This window comes from Coffea arabica, chromosome 11e (assembly GCF_036785885.1).
Source record: "Coffea arabica cultivar ET-39 chromosome 11e, Coffea Arabica ET-39 HiFi, whole genome shotgun sequence".
In the NCBI taxonomy this organism is placed as follows: Eukaryota; Viridiplantae; Streptophyta; class Magnoliopsida; order Gentianales; family Rubiaceae; genus Coffea; species Coffea arabica.
This window is the reverse complement of record NC_092331.1, coordinates 55126918-55150393: the sequence shown is the minus strand read 5'-3', so window position 1 is coordinate 55150393 and position 23476 is coordinate 55126918. Positions and strand designations below refer to the sequence as shown.

At 37.8% G+C, this 23476-nt stretch overlaps 2 protein-coding genes and 1 long non-coding RNA gene across 3 annotated transcripts; all 3 read right to left on the bottom strand.

The window, feature by feature from the left end:
- Positions 1–22: 22 nt before the first annotated feature.
- Positions 23–3482, bottom strand: LOC113717905 (uncharacterized). Its single transcript, XM_072072749.1, has 2 exons — positions 3347–3482; positions 23–2147 (listed from the first exon to the last, which is right to left on the bottom strand). The coding sequence occupies exon 2, from the start codon at positions 2083–2085 to the stop codon at positions 184–186; it is 1902 nt and encodes a 633-aa protein (XP_071928850.1). The 5' UTR covers positions 2086–2147; positions 3347–3482; the 3' UTR covers positions 23–183.
- Positions 3483–5553: 2071 nt separating this feature from the next.
- Positions 5554–8917, bottom strand: LOC113717970 (nudix hydrolase 25-like). The gene is made up of 6 exons (XM_072073011.1): positions 8702–8917; positions 7377–7427; positions 6963–7055; positions 6395–6492; positions 5902–6013; positions 5554–5808 (listed from the first exon to the last, which is right to left on the bottom strand). Exons 1-6 carry the CDS (start codon positions 8765–8767, stop codon positions 5704–5706), a joined length of 525 nt encoding a protein of 174 aa, XP_071929112.1. The 5' UTR covers positions 8768–8917; the 3' UTR covers positions 5554–5703.
- Positions 8918–18271: 9354 nt separating this feature from the next.
- LOC140021772 (uncharacterized) lies at positions 18272–23224 on the bottom strand. The gene is made up of 2 exons (XR_011825752.1): positions 22789–23224; positions 18272–18946 (listed from the first exon to the last, which is right to left on the bottom strand). It is a non-coding gene; the product is annotated as an uncharacterized lncRNA (long non-coding RNA).
- Positions 23225–23476: the final 252 nt, after the last annotated feature.

The window sequence follows — 23476 nt, the reverse complement described above, 5'->3', positions numbered from 1 at the left end:
CCAAGGATTGCACCAGAATGGATGCTCGCAAAATTTCAGCTGAAAATTTTCAATTCGACATATGCAAATTCACAACTGCTGCTCCGCTAAGCTCATACATACAACATATCAATTCCCAACCATCAAAATTACTCGGTATTCATGGATTACAACAGCTGTATCACATGAAAAGTAATAAGCAGGCTATGGGACAATAGGCTTGCTATCCCAGATCTCCCTAGCTTCGAGTAGATCTGGACAATATCGCTTTGCCAGTACTTCAACTTGATCAGCAAATGAATTGCTTCGACAGTCGCCAATGTGAAGAACCATTTGCCTCCAACGTTTTCGACACACATCTCCAGACCTGTGCTCAAGAAGATTGTCCCAATCCACATCTTCAGTGCAGCTGGCATCCAACTGAAAAAGTGCATCAATTAGGCGATAATCATCAGCATCAGCCCATAAACCTTCAGTCACCATAGATGATGTTAACTGGTTGTACCATTTTAGACAGCAGTTAGCTTCAGGTCGTGTGGACAATTTATCACTAATTGCAGCCCAAGGAATATTATCTCGTAACATGCCATGCTTGGATTTCTTCTCTTCACAATACTTCATTCTCAGATCTGTGTTCACTAAATCAAATAGAATCTGGTACTCCTCCTGAGACCAACGTCCTTTTCTCATATTTTCATGTCTTATTCTGCGCCAAGTGTCCTTTACATGAAACCTATGTTTGCCAAGTTCGTCAGCCAATTCCTTCCATTGGTTCCCGCGCATCTTGTGGGACTCACGGAGCATTTCAATCTCTTCTTCAGTCCATTTACGCTTTTTATCCCTTCGAAACAGAACCTGAGCACGATAATAGATGGCACTATGAGGCCGATGTGGTAAGCAAGTTGTTATTTCCTTCCAGCAATTCTTAACTTCAGGGTGTGACCTGCAGTTCAAGACCATGTTCAAACCTTCTTCACCTAAACAATGTGCCTCTATATAGTCAAAGACAGCCTGTTTCACGATCTCATCCTCTTCGCTAGAGAAACGTTTACCCCGAACTAAGTTATCATCAGATGGAGGAAAAACCTCCGTAGTGCCTGAAAACCTTACTTTTTTCTTGCTTTTCTCAGCTTTAGGATCTTTGGAACCATTTTTCACTGATTTGGCCTTTTCCCTCTTCCTTTTACCTCCATTTTGCAAATCTTTGTCAGATTTCTCATTCAAGGTTGAATTAGCATTGTCATTCATGGACTCTTCAGCCAGAATACCTAGCCCACTAGCACCTGCAACATCATTTTCTTTCATTTTCTCTCTCTTCTTCTTCTTCTTCTTCTTCTTCTTCTTTTGCTCCTCAACGTTTTCCGTTTCACAGTCTTCATCAATTGCTTCAAGTTTAGCTTCTTCTCCACTTTGATCCTTGTTCTCCTGAGCTTCAGTTTCGTTCGAACTAGTGTTTCCCTGCTGCAAACCACCAGAATGAACACTAATTAATTTCTTCTTTTTCTTCTTTTCAACCTTCACCACACCATCCCCCTCTCTAGCCCCTCGTATTGCTTCAGAGCATGTCCCATTCATGCTCAACTGACTTCCATGCTTAGCATCCTCAAGTTCTTCCTGTTTCAATTGGTCGTCAGAGCCAATTCTCTTATCCTTCTCTCTCTTTCTCTTCTTCTTTTCGACCTTCTTCAGTACATCCACACCATCGTTCCTTCCCCTACTATGCTCAAAATCTTTCTTCGTATCATTTCCTCTCTCCCTCCTACCATTACCTTCATTACTGCTTTCACTAACTTCATATTTCTCCTCCTCTTTTTTCTTCTTCTCAAAATTTCCACCTTTGCCACATTCTTTATCAGCACTTTTACAACTCTCAATTACCTTATCTTTACCTCCACCATTACCCTCATAAATTTCGTTATCCCTAACCTCATTTTTCTTCCCTTTCTTAGACTTTTTCATGTCTTTTTCAGCACTTTTACCCGAATCTTTGCCTCCACCATCACCCTTGCAAATATGGATATCAGCAACCTCATTCTTCTTCCCTTTCTTAGACTCCTTCTTGTCTTTCTTCCTAACCTCCACAGTCCCCTCTTCTTCCGCACCCATTCGTATTCAAAATACCTATTCCTATCCTTCGCAACTCTCTCACAAGTCACAACAATTAATTCCTGTAAACAAGAAATTTCAAACAAATCTATCAATTTAGGGAGAGTAAATCATCAATTTTTCATAAGTAACATTTTCGTCAAAATTAATTAAGTTTGTAGAAATTACAGTTCCCATTAAGTAAATCTTATTCTGCTGTAGTCCAAAATTCTATTCTGGTGAAACTCAAGAATCTAATCTCCTGAAATCCTAACTTACAGTACACAATTAAACCCAGAAAAGGGGGGAAGGGGGGGGGGGAGAAAGCACAGAATAGAGCTAACAAGAGATGAATTTCAGGGTTCGATCGGGGTTGGAACGGTCTAAGAACTGGGTGACATCATCATGATGTCATAAATACATATTAAATATATATATATATATAAAACCTGAAATACCACAAAAAGTACATACACGTTGGTGTTTTCCTTCTTCCTACACATTTCCCACATATCATACGCACAAAGTAAAACCAACTTTGAAAACTCAAAACACATACAATCCAACCAACAACTTCACAAATGAAGAATAACAACCTCCAAATCCATCCAAACTATCAAACTAAACTAAATAGAAATCTAATACATCTTAAAATCTTAAGACAATGAAAAGATATAAATGAAAAGTACACCTATTTATGTACATTCATCAACTCCCTCAAGTTGAAATACTGTAATAACTTGTTTCAATCTAAAACCTTGACGCGGCAACATCATCTGAAAGAAAAAATGCAAAACAAATTGAAGTATACTAAGTTTTGCTTAGTTGAAAACATATCACAGTATTTATTTAGGCATTGAAATATTAAGTTTCTATACATTGAGTTATTCAAAAATTTTCTAGGCCCAATATATACATTTTAGTTCTTTTTCTTACGATCCATATGTCATAAATTATTGCAGAATATAATCTCCGGCATGTTCTTACTTCTTACACGCGAAGCTTAATCTAGAACACGAATGCCAAATATGAAAAAACACTAATACAAAACTTGATTCCCAAATAGCAGCATCAATTATTACTATTCTGCTTCTTATATTAATGCACATTTTTAACTACTACCGGTACTATCTTTCAAACAGTAGGCCTATGCTGCTGTGAAATCATTCCACACATCGAAGTGTTCAGTCAAACATCAATTTGCCGTCCCTTTCACAGCCAATCTCCCAAGAGCAAAGCACATGCCAATTAACATATTTATACTTGCGAGAAACAAACTTACCTTAGATAGATGAAGCCGCCGGCGTCTGTACTGTCATGTCTCTGAGGAGACAGGAGGCGAATTCGGTGAGGAGGAAGGGCAGTGGGGTGGTGGCGAAGGGCAAGATCAGGAATAGGTCTGGTCGGTCAAACATAACTTAGGCAAGTCAAGCGTCCAAAAAATTTAAAAAAAAAAAAAAAAAACCCGGTTTTGAAACTCTTAGATCCTTTTACAAGTATTTTAATCCGTGGATTAACGCGATTTCCATTTAATACATGATTAGCTGTGAATTTACGCAAACATAAATAATTCAAAAAAATAATATTCGTACGTATTCATGAATATTTATTTTAGCAAATTAATATAAAAGGCGTTGAGATACCATATTAATCTTTGAATCAATTATTAAATTTTTATATGATTAAAAACCTAAAACTATATGTCTGTATTCAATTAAATACAAAAGATATAAAAACATATTTTTTTTCTTCAAGAACCGATATTTAGTTTCCAAAAACTTTAATGAAGTTACAATTAAAACAAAACTAAATAAGGTTAATACACGTAGCTAGAATAATTAAGTGAATTTATAAATAAAAATAAAGTTTGCTAGAAGAGAGAGGAAAATCATAACTAAATATAATTTAAATTTATTAAAAACGATTAAATTTTAAAAGAGAGAGAAATTATGAGGGGAATTGGTTAGATGGAGTTGGATATGAATATGGATAAAATTCAAGTATCCAGTATCCACCTAACATGACAACTAAGAGAAAGAAAATGAATAATTAAATTAAGAACTTACACGCTCGCGCGTACTTCGGTATTCGTTAGTTCATTTATGAAACTATTCAATTGATGTACTTGAAGCACTAAATTCATGAATAAATGTTTAATAGAATTCATGTACCTTTATCTTGTATTACCTATATATAGAGGTATTCTAACCTCTCTCTTGTAACAACTTTTTATCAGTTGAATATAATAAGAAAATGCTTCTTTATTCTCTTTACTTCTTTCTCTAATATTCTAATCCCAATTTTAGTAGTTTATTTTATTCGTTTTACAACATTTTCAGCCAAAAGGGTATATTTTTACGGTAAACTATGAGTGGAAACTTAATCTGATTGGGTATTCCACTCTGTAGACAAAATCCTAGACTACTTGCACCATTTTAATGCAATTACTTTTCATCCTGTGTGTTTTCTCTTGATGCAGTAAACTATTTACTAAACTAGAAGATTTCATCAACTCTCTTATTACTTTTGGCCCCTCGCAGCTTTCTATTTGCATTAAGCTAACTTTCTTCTTTGGGACTGCAACCTCTTTGTGAATCACATTCTGATACATCTTCAATTTCATTAACTTCAGGAAGAAATTCAGGTTGGTAGCTAACTAGTGCCAACAGATACTACTAGTTAAACGAGCTCTGGTCTTAATTTTGAGAAAATTGTTTAAAACGCGCAATATATTTCGTCAAATGAATTTTTTCGTTCTTCACTTTTAAAATGGTAATTTTATATCCTTTATAAAATTAAATCGGTAAAATTTGATTGCAAAATAAATTTTCGACCATTTTTTACTCTGAATCCATCATGTGACCTACGTATGGTTATTTTTTGGGAGGCTAAAAGGTTAAATCCTATTTATAATTAAATAAATAATTCGATTCATATTCATTTTTATCCCTAAAATGGTAGAATCTGACCTTAACTATATTCATCTTTTCCCTAAAAAAGTGATATTTGACCTTTTTTGTGCATAAAAAGTTATTGCATGTGATCACGTGGTGATTGCACGCTAAAAAGTGGTCAAAAATTTATGTTGGGATCAAATCCTACTAACATAAATTTGTAATAGATGAAAAGTTAACATATTAAAAGTGAATGACGAAAAATTCATTTGACGAAATGTAAGTGACTCTGAATGACTTTTCCCTTAATTTTTATAAAAGTTAATTTGGAAAAATGAATAAGTTCAAGAAGGGCAATACACATAAACCTGGAAAAATGTGTGTTGACCAGACTGTAAACATCCAAAATTTAAACATTCATCGTGCAGCTAATTGCTCCCCTCTTGCTCATTAACCAGAGTTAAAAGTTGGAGATTTTATCAAAGAATCTTGCATTATATTCCAGAATTGTGTTACTAATTGTGGAGAAGATCATTACCCGTTTTATAGCATCAATGCATCAGCGTACCCTTCCAGCACAAATCATGCAAGCCCGTTAAAACCTTAAAGAAACATATACCATAAAAACGTGATAGCTAGCTAAGGTTTCAGATTGCCATATTCATTTACAGAGAGCTCTTTAGAATCTAAATACTGCAAACTCAGCCAGAGAAAGAAAGAAAAAACTGCATATCTGCACTTATTTTCACCACTTTGTCGATTGGCATTTGGCAGCCTTTCCATTATCATTAAGGTAGGGGCCGAAGGTTCTCATAACTTCCTCATAGGTAGGCCTCTTGTAGTCCACTGCCTGTTATCAGTCACATTATAACTTGCCCTGGTAAGCTACCATGAAGACAAAAAGCACTGAGAACCTTAGCTGGGAAGGCATAGAGAACAGTACCTGTTCGATGACTTCTTCAGGTCTAGCCCATTTCCAATCAGCAAATTCTGGCTCAACTTCACCGTTTGCTAAATTGATCTCACTTTCATCTTTTGTCAATCTCATGAGAAACCTGTTGAGAACAAAAGTTAAATTATCGTGCAATTGATTCGTAAGTAGGAACTCTAAGGGGGAGAACTAGGGAGAAAGAACAAGTAACATGTTGGCTGAGGAGGAATTGATGAAGGGTAGAGAAGCCAGTTAAAGGAAGATTAGAACTATAGAAAGAGTGGAGGAGACAGCAGAAGGGGAAGAACCAGAAGTCAAGAAACAAGGATTAGTTGAAAGCACCAGAAAACAATAACGATGGAATTAACCTTTGACAACACTGTGGAGTAGATACAAAGGTACATCTTCTACACATGTATGAATTGCACGTTTCATTCATCTATAAACTCCAATAGGCTTCAAAAACACCAAATAGGGATACTGAAAATGTACAGACACTACTCACCACTTTTGTGCCTGACCATGCCATTCTCCTCCTCCCCAAAGGCGATTCACTTTTGCCTTAACAGCAGGAGGAAAATCATAGGTCAACCATTGAGGAACCTGATAAAGGACAACAACATTTAGCAAACTACTAAGTTTCCCATTTTCTCCTGAAACACTAGAACATACACTGAAGTATTAGATTATTTCTCCTAAAGCAATTTCTTATGGAAAAATGTGCAAATCATAACCAGAATCACCATTTGAAATCAATCTGCTACATAATTTTGTCAGAAGTTACGTAATTATAGTATTTTCACCAACTTATTTGTCACGATTGTGCACACCAGATGAATCACGTTTAAAAGGTTTCCAATGTTTCAGAAAGTCAAAAGGTTCTTAGATGTTAAGACCTATTTTCTAAAGCATTCTCCAGAATATACGTACATCAACCTAAAAAACAAAAGAATATATGTACATAAGTGCTAGAATACCTAAAATTTAAGGATACTTAGGAGGAACATAAAGCATACCCGTTTGCATTATAAGCAAGAGGCTTGAAGCATAGTTGAGATTCAGTTTAGACAAACCTCATCAATTATTTCAGCAGAGACAATTCCAGTTTCTTCTCGCAATTCTCTAGTCGCTGCAGACCTAGGATCCTCCCCATCTTCAATTCCCCCCTAATAGTAATAAATCAAGCATGATTCAGATAAGGATGCTGAAGCAGTTGCATCACCTCATGCAATGGATTAAATCCCAATGAAACACAATGATCATGTAGGGAATGTATCCATTAGAAAAAAAAAATTAGTGGAAATCTTTCTCTTGCCATATATTGTTGAGCATATAATACACAAACAAATTCAAGGGAATGATAAAAAGAGATGTAGGATAAAGCTGATAATGAACTCTTCCTTCAGTCATTAAAAAGAATCAAACAGCAACCTGGTCATAACTTCATTGTAACTATAGCATTAAGCAAGAAAAGTAGATTGCATTACCTGCGGCATTTGCCAAGCTCCTGGAACATTTAATCTGGAAGCTACAAATACCTGCAAACCAGTAGTATCAGATCCATGATTCAAAATCTGTACACTCAGATCTATCATACTAGGATGAGGAATACTCTAATACTGGTGAAAAGGAGTCTTGTGAAAGAAGTGTTTATGCATAAACTTTTTGAGTGGAAGACCATTGAATAAGGAGTGTTTATACATAAACTTCTGCACTTCGTTTTATCCCTAATCCATATCAACCTAAGGAAAAATGGAACATCTTTTTCCTTTTCTTTTCTATGGATTCAAATTCACTAATAAGAATCCAATAGGCTAGAAAGCTGCTACCACATCACGAATAAACTCCCAAAAAACTGGATGGTCCGTAAGCACTGCACATATTATTTGTAGATGCGCAACTTTTCCATGTAGAATTCCTGTTACGTTCCATGTAGATATGGTAAGAATGATATCCAGAACAAGGGTGGCTTCTACACTCTATAAGGAACTTTATTTTTAGCACTAGACAACCTAGCCGTACATAGTATATCTTCGCTCAGGAGGAGAATATGACAGAACTCAATGAGTAGAGATGCCTACATACTTTACATGTCAATTTTGAAAGACACCTAGATTTCAGACTAGAAAAACCTCAGCAATTACAAGAACCTACTTTCCATCTGCCTACAGGAAATCATTTTTTGCTTGTTTTCCACCTCAGCTACGTTCAATCACAAGAATTAACAAAGTTCTGAGCATGAAAGTTGTTCTGAATGCCAAATCCATGGCATCTTGATCTTTCTACAGATCTATCCACTACAGTTCAGAGAAACATATATGAGCAAAGCAGCTAACAAGACTGGAAAAATAATTCACAAAAAGGAATAAACTTTTAAGAACATACTAACTGTTATCCAGGAATCAAGAATTTTTCCTTCACTAATTTCCTTGCCAAAACTCTCATGAACAGTACCAGGTCAAAAAATTTTCGTAAACTAGGTACTACTACCATATAACACCCCAATCCATCATCAATATTCTTATCTTAATTAGCTTAAAACAAACTCTTTGCCGGGTCAAATTCACAACAAAACATCGTCATCATCTACTGATCAAGCAAAGCAAGAAACTGGTGACCCTTTACACTTCCCTTTCCATTACCAGCAAAAATCAATGGAAACAGAAAAAAGAGAGCAAGTCAACCAGAAACATGAAAAACCCCATTAAGGAAAAACAAAATCGTAATCACTTAAACAGAAAAACACCCATCTGGATTTTTCAACAATCAGAGTTAGAAAAATTTACCAGTAAAAAAGAAAAAGAAACAGTACCAAATTATCATCATTGATGAGACAAACTCCAACGTTGGGGCGATAGCCAGAGGGCAGGCCCTCCATTTCTATTCTATTTTCCTCTCTATCCTGAGTTCAGCTGAGGAAAAAAGGTCAGACAGAACTGAAACAAAAGAAAGGTTAAGACTTTGAAAGAGTTGAGAACAAGCAGGAAAGGAAGAGAGAGAGAGAGAAGAAGCATATAAGGACAAGTCTAGTGTTTGATGACGGGATCACTATCATTATACCACTAACTGAAAGTCAACCCATTATTTGATTAAATTAATGTTTGCAGTACTATATTTTGTGTGTATGTGATGATGATGATGATGATGTTGGAGCGTAGTGGCAGTGGTGGGGGATGGAGTTTTTATTATGTGGAGGGATGACTTCTGAGTTCTGAGTGGGTTGGGAGGAGTTGAAATTCAGCATTGCATGTGATCCCAATTTCCATTTTTTGTTTAGCTCTCAATTGGGGCCTGAATTCAGCTTTAGTTTAGTAAAAGCTTGTTGAATTCAACGGAGTGATTTCTGGAGAGACTTAAGACCAGTATGATTTACGAGCCTCCTTTTTTACCCCTATTCTTTCTCCTTTTCTTGCAAGGGTTTGACCAAGGGATGTCCATTCCTTGTTCAGAGAAGTCTGAATTTGAGATTTGAGAGAAGTAAAATGTATAATTAATGTGGAAGAGTGTGTAAATGCACTTAGATACTAATTATCAATGTACACACTCACATAGTAAATTTAGTATAATTTAGATGATAGGTACATATGCATAATTTTTTAAAAAAATTATCTTGATATTGACTTTTCATTTTTCACATTCACAGTTAACTATACAGAGGTGGTGTTCCTATGTATGGTTGGACTTTGGGGGGTTAGATTTTGAATAAAAACTATTAAATGAAAACAGAAAAGGTAGATGATCGGCAGCCAAGTGAGCTTACAAAGTCCTTATGCAAAAGAGTTGACAAAGTTAAAGCTTAATCTAATACGTCCAATGTGGTTAGAATGGTTGTCTTAACTCTTAAGATTAAGATCCTGATTGATAACTCAATTTAATATTTAAATTTAATGGATTCAAATCGGATTTTAAAATGTTCAGACACATTTGATAACCAAAAAATAAAATAATTAAATTAATTAAATGATGCTGAATTTTCTAAACAAAATTTGCTCTAAAAAATGTGTGATGAACTATTCACTTATCACTTAATGTGAAAATGTGTTAGATTTAATACTTAACAATTCAATAATTTAACAAATTCAGATTTTCGATTTCAGTTTTAGACTTCAGTTTTATCTAAAATTTGTGAATGCAAAGTCTTTTTCATTAAATGACGTAGAATGCTATGCTTGCAATTTGTAGATTAAGTGGAAATGAACTGGTAATTTCAGTTCCTGTATCCGCTAATAGCTCATGGACGGTGGCCACATAAGGCATTAGCCACTTACGCTGTACTTATTTCGTGTTACTTAGGTTAAAAAGTTATTAGGGCACATGTTTAATGTTTCGTTCAATTAGGTACAGAAGATAAGGTGTTACTCAGAATGAAATCAGACATTTTGACTTGGAAAACTAGTTTGCTTTATGGTTGGATCATAATAAAATGAAAAAAAAAATGGGAGAAAAAGGCTCAAATTTGATTAGATGAGATCAAAATAGTGATGGCCTCACCAAATTTTTGCCTTTTTCTTTGTTTTTTTTCACTTAATTGATGTTTGATTAATATGTTTTCTTTGCATTGATATATCATACATATACGATATAATGAGATGTGTAATTTTTTCTGACTGTTGCGAATGAGGATTTATTCAAGTGACACTTCATATAAAGTTTTAATCGATCAAAATATTACGATATTACACATACAATTTGCGCACGATTAAAATGCAATAGTTGTGTGAGTTGCAATCTTAAAAGAATAGTAATTGATGTTTTCTTCTTTTTTGTTATGTAGATGAGGAAGTAATCAAATAGGATAGATTTACTTATGTGTATATTTTTTCTGTTTTTTGATGTGACAGCCCCACCTTCCCCTAAAGCGAACCAAAGAGGTTAGCGGACTGCTTGCACAGCTCTCGTCAGAACTAACGGTGCAATTAAACACTATTTAAAACGTTCCGGAAAATAAAAGCGCGCTCAGACAAGTCAAAATCGCAAAATAGCCAAATGAAAATCCAAAACCGTCGATGAATAGTGGGTGCCATGTCATATAACTCGGAAAAATATTTCCAAACCAAATAGGACACATAAACAGGGTTAAACAGTGTTATATACATACGTTTGTAATTTACAAAACAAAATGAAGATAATTAGATCAAAATACATTTAGGATTTTTTCAACTATCGAGGAGCTTTACAAAATATATTAAAATTAGCTCAACTCGTGCTTCAAAACATCATAGTCCCCAAAAGTGGTTCCCTGTAAGGAAAACAAAATTTAATGGAGTGAGCTTACGCCCAGTGAGGTACACTCATGCAGATCAGTAAAATTCACATAAGCACATAGTTGCTCAGTCCAAACGTTCAACAAGTAATTCGAACTAACATTACATTTAAATTCAATAAAAGGATATGGACGGCTCTCAAGAGCCCTTATCCTCGCTTGCCGTACTTGATCTCACCCCGTTGACCCTCCGTCAACGCTTAAAGAAATAATCAATACCGTAGACCCCACTTTTTCCACTTTTCATCCACCTCACATATCCCTACCGGACCCGAACTCCAACTGTGGAAAATTGGCAATACTTGAGTATACCGGAATCGAGAGTCTCATACTACAAGATTCCATATAACAGTCCCCATTACTCGTCAATTTTCACAACCAAACCCTTGCCGGCTCGATTCAATTGACACCAATGGATTTGAGTTCAGTGATAACAATAATGGCCATTGGATACTCGTCCAACCGACACCAATTCAAATATATTCATATACCATTCAAGTAACACAGTCATATGTAAGACATAAAGGGTGAGAGTGATCAAGTACACCCTCGCTTGAACCAATTTCAACGGTGCAAATAAGCATTCAAGGCATCAATTTCAAGTGTAACAAAGCCATATAATAACAAGCAAGTGAGTGGTACACTCACCAAGCAAATAAATGAAATTTCATACACTTTCGCCCAAAGAGCGTCTTGAATCACCGTCACGCCTTAAAACATTCAAACAAGTACAATGAAACTCGAATACGAGTCATAAACCGAATCCACATACTACTAAAATAAGGTTCCATTAGAACGTATAAGTACCAAAGTAAGTTAGGGAAAGTCCGGAAATGAAAGTTAAGCCCTAAATTTCAAAAACAGTTTTGACGTCGTTTAGCGTATTGGACACAACTGGCTCTACGATTATCGGATGGATGTGCAATTTATACCGCTTCGAAACTAAGACAGAGGGCTACAACTTTGATGAAAGCTACTCAGTCCAGTTTACAATGTATCTAGGTCAAATTTACCAAAATAATCCCAGATTTTCCAGTTCGAAATTTACTGTGAAATTCAACTAGCAGTCCTGATTCATTCAATCATATCTCAGCACATACGACTCCAATTCCAGTGATTCCAAAGCCTTTGGAAAGCTAAGATACAAGGATATAATTCTTAAGAAGACATCGACAACCAAATCAGTAGTATTCTCGGTCAAACTAACCAATTACAGAAGCTGATTATCAGTTTTGGACAGAAACAGGGCAGCAGGGGTATTTTGGTCTTTTCACAGGCTACGTTGCTCCGATTGGGCTGAAATTTTGTAAGCAATCATAAAACATCATTCTCTACAACTTTCATGTTTTACACTAATGTCAATTCGACCTCTAACTAGGAGAAACAATACCGGGCAGAGCAGGGGAAATTAAAACCCTAATCTGGAATTTTCCGCACAACATGAAAATTTTCCACAATTAACTACAATTTACGCACTATGGCTTCATTATGGACTATCCCAAGCCATCATCCATAGCCACACCATACTGAACATATAAAAATAGAAAAAATCAATAATAAATATAAAATTCACCCATCTCTACCAAAAGTCAAGAATTCTTCCACAAAATCACTTATTCAACTACTATCAATCACTAATTGAACATTATCAAGATCAAAGGAAAGATTCTTTAACCACTCACCTTGTAAACTCAAGAAAGAAAGCAACTTAGCCCCTTTGCTCCTCAAACCACTTCACCACTCACCTTAATCCTACCAAGGGAATGATTTTTATGGAGCAAATCAAAGTTTTAACGGTTGGTTTGTGAGATCAATGCAAGAAATTGAAGAAAGAAGTTGGAAGTTTTCTCTTCTTTTTCCTCCAAGAAAGTCGGCCAAGCGAGGGAGAAATAAGATGATTTTTTGGTCAATTTTTGGTTAATTAGTAAAGGTAAGTAAGATGTCAAAATCAAGAATTAATCACAAGGTGACACTTGTCACCCTTCTTTAATGCAACTCTATCCTTTTGTCTTTCCAATGATAATCCATTTGGGTAACTTCTAATTATCTCTTAACACCTGATAAATTAAACTCGGTATACACAACTTAACCTAATTGGCCGAATTTTATCGAACTTTTCGCACTAGCGGGTCCCACGTCCGGTATACGCTCTTAATTTCTCAAAAACTAACCGATACTAGAAAAATTATTTAAAAATTATATTTACTCATAAAAATTATCTAGAAAATTTTTCTAATAAAGAAAATGTAGAAAAACATGCACTTAAATAGAATAAAACCTAGAAAATGAGAAAATTTACGGGTTCTCACACCCTCTCCCCCTTAGAAGAATTTCGTTCTCGAAATTTCTCACCTTGACTCACGAAAAGTTCAGGGTATTTCTTTTACATTTCTTCTTCTACCTTCCAGGTAGTCTTTTCGATCCCATGGTTTCTCCACAATATCTTTACCAAAGGAATCTGTTTGTTTCTCAACTCCTTAACTTTCCGGTCAAGCAATTGTACAGGTTTCTCTTCGTAAGTGAGCGATTCATCTATTTCGATTTCCTCTGGCAGTAAGATATGGGATGGGTCGGGATAGTACTTCTTAAGTATCGAGACGTGGAAGACGTCGTGAATTCGAGAAAGACTGGACGGTAGTTCCAGGCGATACGCTACTTTACCAACCCTTTGGAAAATCTTGAAAGGTCCAACAAATCTCGGTTGGAGCTTTTTTCCTCTACCCGCTGTGATGCTCCGTAACGGTGTGACCTTGAGGAAAACATGGTCTGCCACTTCGAACTCCAAGTCTTTTCTTAGATTATCTGCGTAGCTCTTTTGTCAGCTTTGAATTGTTTGGAGTCGTTGTCGTATTAACTTAATCTTTTCTCGAGCCTCCTCCATCCATGGAATGGTCGCTGGATCTAGCGCCTTCCTCTCGCCAACTTCGTTTCAATAGATCGGTGACCGACATTTTCGTCCATATAATGTCTCGTATGGAGCCATTTGAATCGACGAATGGTAACTGATGTTGTAAGCAAACTCCACTAAGGTTATGTGTTGACCCCAGTTACCCCCACAATCCAGAATACAGGTCCTTAACATGTTTTCAAGAGTTTGGATTGTTCACTCCGATTGTCCATCCATTTGCGAGTGATAGGTGGTGCTTAAGTTGAGTTTGGTCCCCAGAATCTCTTGAAATTTCTGTCAAAACCTAGATACGAAGCGGGGATCTCTGTTTGAAACGATGCTCACAGGAATGCCGTGTAACCTTACGATCTCGACCATGTACACCTGAGCTAATTTCTCCATGGAGTATTTCATGTTGACAGGTAAAAAATGGGCCGATTTGGTTAATCGATCGACAATCACCCAAATGGTATTGTGTTCTCGTTGCGTTCGCGGCAAACCTGAAACGAAATTCATTGTAATGTTTTCCCACTTCCACTCAGGTATCTCAAGGAATTGTAACAAACCTGATGATTTTTTATGCTCCGTCTTAACATGTTGGCAAACGAGACATTTTTGTACGTACAGAGCGATTTCCTTCTTCATGTTATCCCACCAATATGTTCCTTTTAGGTCCTGATACATCTTGCTACTGCCCGGATGGATCGTATATTTGGATCGATGAGTCTCCTCTAAGATCTTCGTCTTTAACGTTTCATCTTTAGGCACCACCACTCGATTTCGATATTTTAGAGTACCTTCGAGACTAAAGTTGAAGTCGGTTGATTCCCCTTTTTTCACCTTCTCTCCCCACTTTCGCACCATCGAATCCTCCTTTTGTGCTTCTTTAATTCGCTCCAGTAGGGTGGATGTTACCTTAATATTACCAAAAATCACCTTATGACTCCCAAGGCAGGGTTTCCACTCGCAAACAGATTCTAACAAATCCCACTCTTTGATCATTAACCCTGCTATTTGAGCCTTGCGACTTAAGGCATCAGCCACCACGTTTGCCTTCCCCGGATGGTAGTTGATAGTGCAGTCATAATCCTCCAGAAATTCCATCTATTGTCGCTGCCTTATGTTTAATTCCTTCTGCGAGAAGAGGTATCTAAAACTCTTATGGTCTGAGTACACCTCGAACGTTATCCCGTATACGTAGTGTCTCCACTTTTTCAGAGCGAAGACGACGGCAGCTAGCTCCAAATCGTGGGTCCGGTAGTTCCGCTCGTGGAGTTTTAACTTTTTAAAGGCAAAAGATATCACATTCCGGTTCTGCATTAAAACGCATCCTAGACCTTCTCGCGACACATCGGTATAAACGGCAAACCCGTCTACTCCGTTAGGCAAGATTAGAACTGGCACCATAGTTAATCTTTTTTTTAGCTCCTGAAAACTCATTTCGCATTTGGCATCCCACACAAACCGACCATGCTTCTTTGTCAAGTCGGTTAAAGGACCGGCTAGTTTGGAGAAATCATTAATGAAACGCCGGTAGTACCCAGCCAACCCTAGAAAACTACGAATTTCCGTGGGATTTTCTGGCCGTTTTCAATTGGTCACCGCCTCTACTTTCGCCGGGTCAACCGAGATGCCCTCATGAGAAATTACGTGCCCTAAGAAAGAAATTTTCTCCAGGCAAAACTCGCACTTACTGAACATGGCGTATAACTGATGCTCTCTTAGGGTTTGCAAAATAATTCTTAGGTGTTGTTTATGCTCCTCGCGAGTTTTGGAGTAGACCAATATGTCATCAATGAAAACAACGACAAATCAATCCAAGTAGGGTTTGAAAACCCTATGCATTAAGTCCATGAAGGCGGCAGGAGCATTGGTTAGTCCAAAGTGCATAACTGCGAACTCGTAATACCCATATCTCGAATTGAAAGCGATTTTCGGGATATCCTTCTTCCTGATTAACAACTGGTAATACTCTTGGCGAAGGTCCAATTTCGAGAAAACCACTGCTCCTTGCAACTGGTCGAACAACTCATCAATGTGGGGCAGTGGATACTTATTTTTAACCATGATATTGTTCAGGCCCCGATAATCGATACATATTCTCAAACTTCCGTGCTTTTTCTATACAAACAACACAGGGGCTCCCCAAGAAGACCCACTCTCTTAAATGAACCTCCTCTCCAAAAGGTCTTGTAACTGCAACTTCAACTCCTTAAGTTCAGTAAGGGCCATCCGATACGGGGTTTTTGAGATAGGCGAGATTCCCGGTAACAGGTCGATCTTGAATTCTATCTCTCTCTCCGGAGGTAGAGCTACTAACTCATCAGGGAATGCATCCAAAAATTCCCGTACTATGTGCACATCCTCTATCTTCAATTTATCCGTGAGAGTGTTGATTAGAAAGACTAAAACTCCTTGCACCCCTCTATTTAGTAGTTTTCTAGCTCGAATGCTTGAGATCAGGGCGGATGAAGCTAACTTTCCCCTTATGTCTAACCTTAGGGTCGCCTCCCCAGGAATGCGGAATTCTACCATCTTTTTCTTACAATCTAGTTGGGCATTATACCTGGCTAACCAGTCCATACCCAAGATCACGTCATACCCCTTGATGGACAGGCTAATCAAGTCCCCTAACAACTTTCTCTCTCCTACCCAAACCTCACAGTCCTTATACACCATACTAGTAACCAAGCAATGATCCCCCGTGGGGTACTAACTTCTAGATCGTAAGGTAAACTAGCAGGTTTTATGTCAATGTCACACATGAAATTAGGGTTAACAAAGGAATAGGTGGCACCGGGATCTACTAAAACCTTTGTAAAGCGGTGGAATACATGGATCGTACCTTCTACGACCTCAGAGGAATCTGGAACCTATTGAGCCTCTAACGAGTACACTCGAGCTGGCACCTTAGGTTTAGTCCCTTCTCCCTTAGCTGGTCCAGCGTTGGTCTTTGACGGTGGTTAACTTCCCTTTCCATCTTGCTTTAAAATTGGGCAGGTGGCAAGCTGGTGGTCTGCACTTCCGTAACGCAGACATTTCCCATCTTTCTTCTAGCAGTTGTCTTCAGAATGATTTGGCTTTCCGCAATACCGACAAGATCCACGGGACGCCGAACCTGAACCCCTCTGGAAATTTCCTCTATGGCCTTTCCCAACTTGGCCACCTCTAGATGGAGTTCCTCTGCCTACTCCCGACTGCCGTCCACCTCCAACTCCCCGTCCGTACTTGGGAGGAGCACTCTTCTCCCCCTGTCCTGAACTGCTCCCAGAAAAGTTTCGCTTCTTTGCCTGAAAGTTCCTTACTTGGAGTCTAGCGCTTTCCACCCGTTGGGCTTTCTCCACGGCCTCGCTAAAAGCATTAACCTGGGCCACTGCGACGTCTTTTTGAATTTCTATGTTCAAACCCTGGATAAAACGCCTTATTCGCCGCTGTTCGGTCATGATCAGTTCCGGAGCAAATTTGGATAGACGGGTGAACTGACTCTCGTATTTCGCTACAGACTGGGTTCCTTGGCGAAGTCGGATAAACTCATCTTCCTTCCGTTCCTGGACTAGAGGAGGGAAGAATTTAGCGTTGAACTCTCACATGAAATTCACCCAAGTCCGGGGCGTTTGCTCCCGTTCCTACTTCTGTCGGATGACGTTCCACTAGGAACGGGCTGCCCCTTCTAACTGGAAGACGGCGAAGGTCACCTGCCTTTCCTCGGTGTAGTGCAAGGCAGCAAAAATATCTATCATTTTCTCTAACCATCTTTTGGTTACATCCGGATCGGGCCCCTCAAAGAATTTTGGTGGGGCAAACTTCTGAAATCTCTCGAGAGCCCTGTCCTCGCTCTCCACGTGGTTGCCAGGGATCCCAGAGTTGGGGTTAGGGTTTTGACCCTGTTGCTGCATCACTTGGGCCAGTAAATTAGTCATTTGCTGCATAGCAGCAGCTATTTGAACGTTGGGGTCAACCCTAAGTTCAGGGTTGGGCCCAAACGAAGTTTCCCCAGCGCCCCTGTCCGACGTGGGTTGCCTACTCCCGCGCCCACGTCCCCGACCACTACGGGTGCCCTCCATAGAATCTATTCAATCTAAGCAAATGTAACTAGAATAATAAAATAACAATACATGTACATAAGAAACCAAAAGCTTTTGCAATAAAGCATATACACATTTCAAAGCAAAGTCACCAAAACAAAGTCAAACAAAGCACATATTAACAGTCAGTCAAGTACAACAAAGACAATCCACAAGGGAACGGCATCATCAACAGTCGTATACACATCACTAGTCCAAACGTACAAAAATGGCTAGCTAAAGTTCTTTCCCAAGTCTACCATTCCCTATCCATCCAATACACAATAGTCAAAACCATCCAAAACCCTAAAACTAACGGCTTAGTCCATCGTCGGGCTAGTGGACCCACCCGACGGGGTGGATTCACCTCCAACCTCGCCCCCCATACACGAAGCCTCGTCACTCTTCTCCTCAAGCAAATCGTCGCAAAGGTTGAAGATCGACTCGACTCGAACCCTAACTTTCCTAGCTCTCTTAGTTATACGCTCACGTGCCTCTCCAAATTGGGCGCAAAGGTCGTCCACCCTATCTTGACCTTCGATCACGTCGTACTCTAGCTCCTTGATTCGCTCCACTTGTTTCTCGTTAGCTGCCCTTAGTTGGTTCACTTCGGCCTCAAGCCTAGCGTTATCCTTCGCCAACTCCTTTCGTTCTTCTACCACACCCAACAATGCGGTGTTAGGGCAGGCTTAAGTGTGATGACACTCACAACGTCGGAGGCGATTAGCCGGGCTCCAACGTATGACGACCCCTCTTGGCCGAATCTGGTACTTAATCGTCCGGAGCACTCCACGGGGTCGCTCACCAGTAGGGCTACCCCTAGGCCCACTATGCCCGTCTATCCTACACCAAAAGAGTAAATAATCAAAAATAATCTTAAGAGACACAATCAAAATAATCCTCAAGTCGAGCATTTTTAACACGCTCAGGCCAATTCAAATCTAAACTCTGATACCACCTGTGACAGCCCCACCTTCCCCCAAGGCGAACCAAAGAGGTTAGCGGACTGCCTGCCCAACTCTCGCCAGAACTAACGGTGCAGTTAAACACGATCTAAAACGTTCCGAAAAATAAAGGCGCGCTCAGACAAGTCAAAATTGCAAAATGTCCAAATGAAAATTCAAAACCGTCGATGAATAGTGGGTGTCATGTCACATAACTCGAAAAAATATTTTCAAACCAAATAGGACACATAAACAGGGTTATACAGTGTTATACACATACGTTTGTAATTTACAAAACAAAAGGAAGATAATTAGATCAAAATACATTTAGGATTTTTCCAACTATCGAGGAGTTTTAAAAAATATATTAAAACTAACTCAACTCGTGTTTCAAAATATCATAGTCCCCAAAAGTGGTTCCCTGTAAGGAAAACAAAATTTAATGGAGTGACCTTACGCCCAGTGAGGTACACTCATGCAGATCAGTAAAATTCACATATGCACATAGTTGCTCAATCCAAACGTTCAACAAGTAATCCAAACATTTAAATTCAATAAAAGGATACGGACGGCTCTCAAGAGCCCTTATCCTTGCTTGCTGTACTTGATCTCACCCCGTTGACCTTCCGTCAACGCTTAAAGAAATAACCAATACCGTAGACCCCACTTTCTCCACTTTCCATCCACCTCACATACCCCTACCGGGTCCGATCTCCAAACAGTGACAAATTGGCAATACTCGAGTATACCGGAATCGAGAGTTTCATACTACAAGATTCCATATAACAGTCCCCATGGCTCGTCAATTTTCACGATCAAGCCCTTGCCGGCTCGATTCAATTGACACCGATGGGGTTGAGCTCAGTGATAACAGTAATGGTCGTTGGATACTCGTCCAACCGACACCAATTCCAATATATTCATATACCATTCAAGTTGTCGAGCCCCATTTTTCGCGATGGAAAATAAAAGGTGTTTATAAAAAGATGGTTTAGAAAAGATGTGATCTTATTTTAAAACAAGTTAAAAGGGACCTAAAATGGGACTTAAAAAAAATGCGACAATTTGGGTCCAAAATTTAGTCTAAAAGGGTTTTTAAGAAAAAAATAGGAGTCGCCACTTGGTATGGAGTTTTGGTGTACCAAGTCACCCAAAAAATATTTTTTAACAAAAATAAAATAAATCAAAACCCTTTTTAACAACTCCAGGTCTTTGAAAACAAGAGAAAATAGGTTCGGGAGTCACGGTTGAAGAAAGGGAAGGCAAAGGTTTAATTGACTCAAACCTAAGGCACCCTTTCAACCTAGTCTAAGCTAGTTGCTAGATTTAGTCAAAATTTTCCTAATCTAACCCTTAATTTTATCATATTTGGATGTTTCCTATGTGTATGCAAATCTAAATTAAAAAAAATATCGAAAGGGACAAAATGTTCATTCAAGGGTTTAATTGAACCAATCGCATTAATTGCGAAGGCCAAAATGATTCCTTGAAAGTGTCACGAGTATGCAAATGATGAAATTAAAATAAAAGAAAAGAAATTAAGTTATATACATATATATAAGTGATCAAAGAAAAGGGAATGCAACATAAAGGGTGCGGGAGACAAAGACTCGTGACATAATTTTTATATACAAGGATTAATGGGGTATTTAAACTATAGAGTTATAATCACCCATTTTCCATGTTTGAAAAATAATTATCCTAACATGAACAAGCAAATGAACTAGTCTAAATGAGATGCAATTCTAAATGACATGATTAGCACCTATAGAGGGTAGGGGGTAATATAATAAGGAATATCATGCAAATAAGAAAAGATCCTAAAAATGAAAATATGCATGAAAATGTAGTGAATATCACACAAAGATGAATCTAGCGCAAGACGACCTAAAGGGTCTAGCGTTGGACTAGCCCATTTCTAAAAGTCCTTACTAGCGTTGGACTAGTAAGTAAGCGGAGGGAGAAACCACAACTAGCGTTGGACTAGTGTGGTGACGTCATGCATTAACAATTCATAGTGAAACAAATAAAACATAAATTAAAACAAATAAACACATAAGAGCACGTAGCACATAACACGTAAACATAATATCTAGATGCCAAAATCCTAAGAAAAGCGGATAAAACACATAACACATAAACCACATAAACACGCAACCTATCTATTACATCGGGGAGCGCCTAACTACAATCTAGAAGGGAAAAATATAATAAAACAAATCTAATTATCCTATCTATTACATTTTTGAGGTATTTAAATGCCTCTTGAATCATTGTAAAAATTAACTAAAACATATATAAGAAAATTTGAATGAATATTTAAATCAAATAAATAAAGCATATAAAAATATAAACACATAGGAACACATAAGAGCACATAAGAGCACGTAATTGACATTGAAATAATAAAAATAGGGGTACCTCCCGTTTGAAGTGGTGACTAAATGGAGTTAAATTGTCCTATTTATACTCACAATGAACAAAAGGATCATGGCACCAATTTAATAGAAAAAGAAAATAATAATACAAGTACTAAATTCACACTAATATATCAGACGTAAAGAAATTTAAGTAAATCTAAAAATTCCAAATTAAGTATATTCAAAAGTAGCATAATTAGCTATTAAAGAAAAGAAACAATCATAATAAAGAGAGTCAAAATTCATCAGGGACCGAATTGCAAAAATTGAAAACTTTTGGGGGACAAAAATTATATTTTTCAAAGCTCAGGGGTCAAAATTAAATGAAAGATAAAATTCAGGGACCAAAATTCAATTAATTTAAGGACCTAGGTGAAAGGAATTTAAAATGTTCTGGGCCACAATAAAACTACTCCAAAGATCAGGGGCCAAAGTGCAAATCGTAACCAGATCTGGGCAAGAAAAAGGGCATCGGGCTACTCTTTTTATTTTATTTGGGCCAAACCTACCTAAGCCCAACTGAAAACCCAAGCTAAAACACACAGGCCAGCTCGTCTTTTTTATCCCTCAAACCCAGCCAAAAAAACACATGGGCTCCAAGCTCCTAGCCTAACTGAAACCCAAAAGAAAACATAAACCAAAGCCCAGCCCCAAAACCTAACAAAACTAGCTCTTGGCCCAACCGAAAAATAAACATTAGCCCAATCCCCTTTTTTCTTTTCTTTTCTTTTTCTTCTTCTTCTACCCTTCCGGTTCTTCTTTTCCTTGCCTGGCCGGCTGAAGCTCCTCGCCACCGCCAACCATGGCTGACATGGCGGCTGCCGGCGCCGCCACCGCCGGTCGCCGGCCATTTTTCCGATCACAAAATTTCACCAAAATACACCCCCTCACTCGATTTTTCGCGTAGGTTCCATTTCCGGAGTTAGTTTTTACAAAAAGTGAGCCGAAAGTGGTCAAAATGCCAAGAAATCAGTTCAGTTTTTATTTTTTCAAAACACCATATCTTTCATCAAAAATCATGAAAATTATACTACAACACTCTTACAACTCCTACAATACAAATATGATTTTATTTTGACAAGAAAAACAACATAAAAGGACTAAAATAAATCAAAACAGTCCCCTAAGATTCTTTCTTTTCATTTTGGTATTTTTTCAAACGGTTAACATGCATGCATAAAAAACATTTCCTTTTCCTCAATCTAGTTCATGCCATTTCCCAATTTTCAGCAATACAACAACAACAATAAAAACCAGCAAAAGCAAGATAAATTAAAATCAAAATGCATCTAATATGCTTAAAAAAAAAACTGGAAAATACCTCAATGAAAGTGGAATTGCCTTGGCTGAAATTTTTTTTGATGCCTTTCTTTCTTTTTTCGGTAGAGAGCCAAGAGAGAGAGCCGAGAGCCTCCCTTCTTTTTTCCTTGTTTCTGTTTTTGTTTCTTGTCCTCCGTCTGTGAGAGCCGAGAGAGTAGATTGAGGAAGTAGTTTTTTTCTTTTTTTTTTCTTCTTCTTTTCGGTCCAGCCCAGAGAGAGCCGAGAGCCTTTTTTTTTGTGTCATTTTTTTCCTCCTTTTTTCAAGAGAGAGCCCAGAGGGATGGAGATTTTCTTTTTTTTTTTTCTTTTTGGCTTCCCTGTTGTGTCCTCTGGGAGAGAGCTGAGAGAGGAGATCGAGGAAGTAAAAGGTGGGGAGTTTTGTGTGTTGGATTCCCCAAAATGATGGTTTCTGCGGATGAAAAGAAAGGTCCTTGGCAATTGAGTGTGAAATGGGTTAAATGTATTTGGTGGGGAAAAAAATGATTAGGATGATTTGATTTCTTGATTTTCTCCTTTTTTCCTTTTTTTTTTGTTGCTAGTTTGCTTTGTTTTTTTTTTTTTGTTTTGTTTTTGTTTTGTTTTTTTTTTCTTTTCCTAAAATAAACCTGTAAAAATGAGAAAATTACACATTAAAATGCTAGAAAATAAATAATTCATTAAATAGAAAAATCTTGAGAAGATATTAAAAA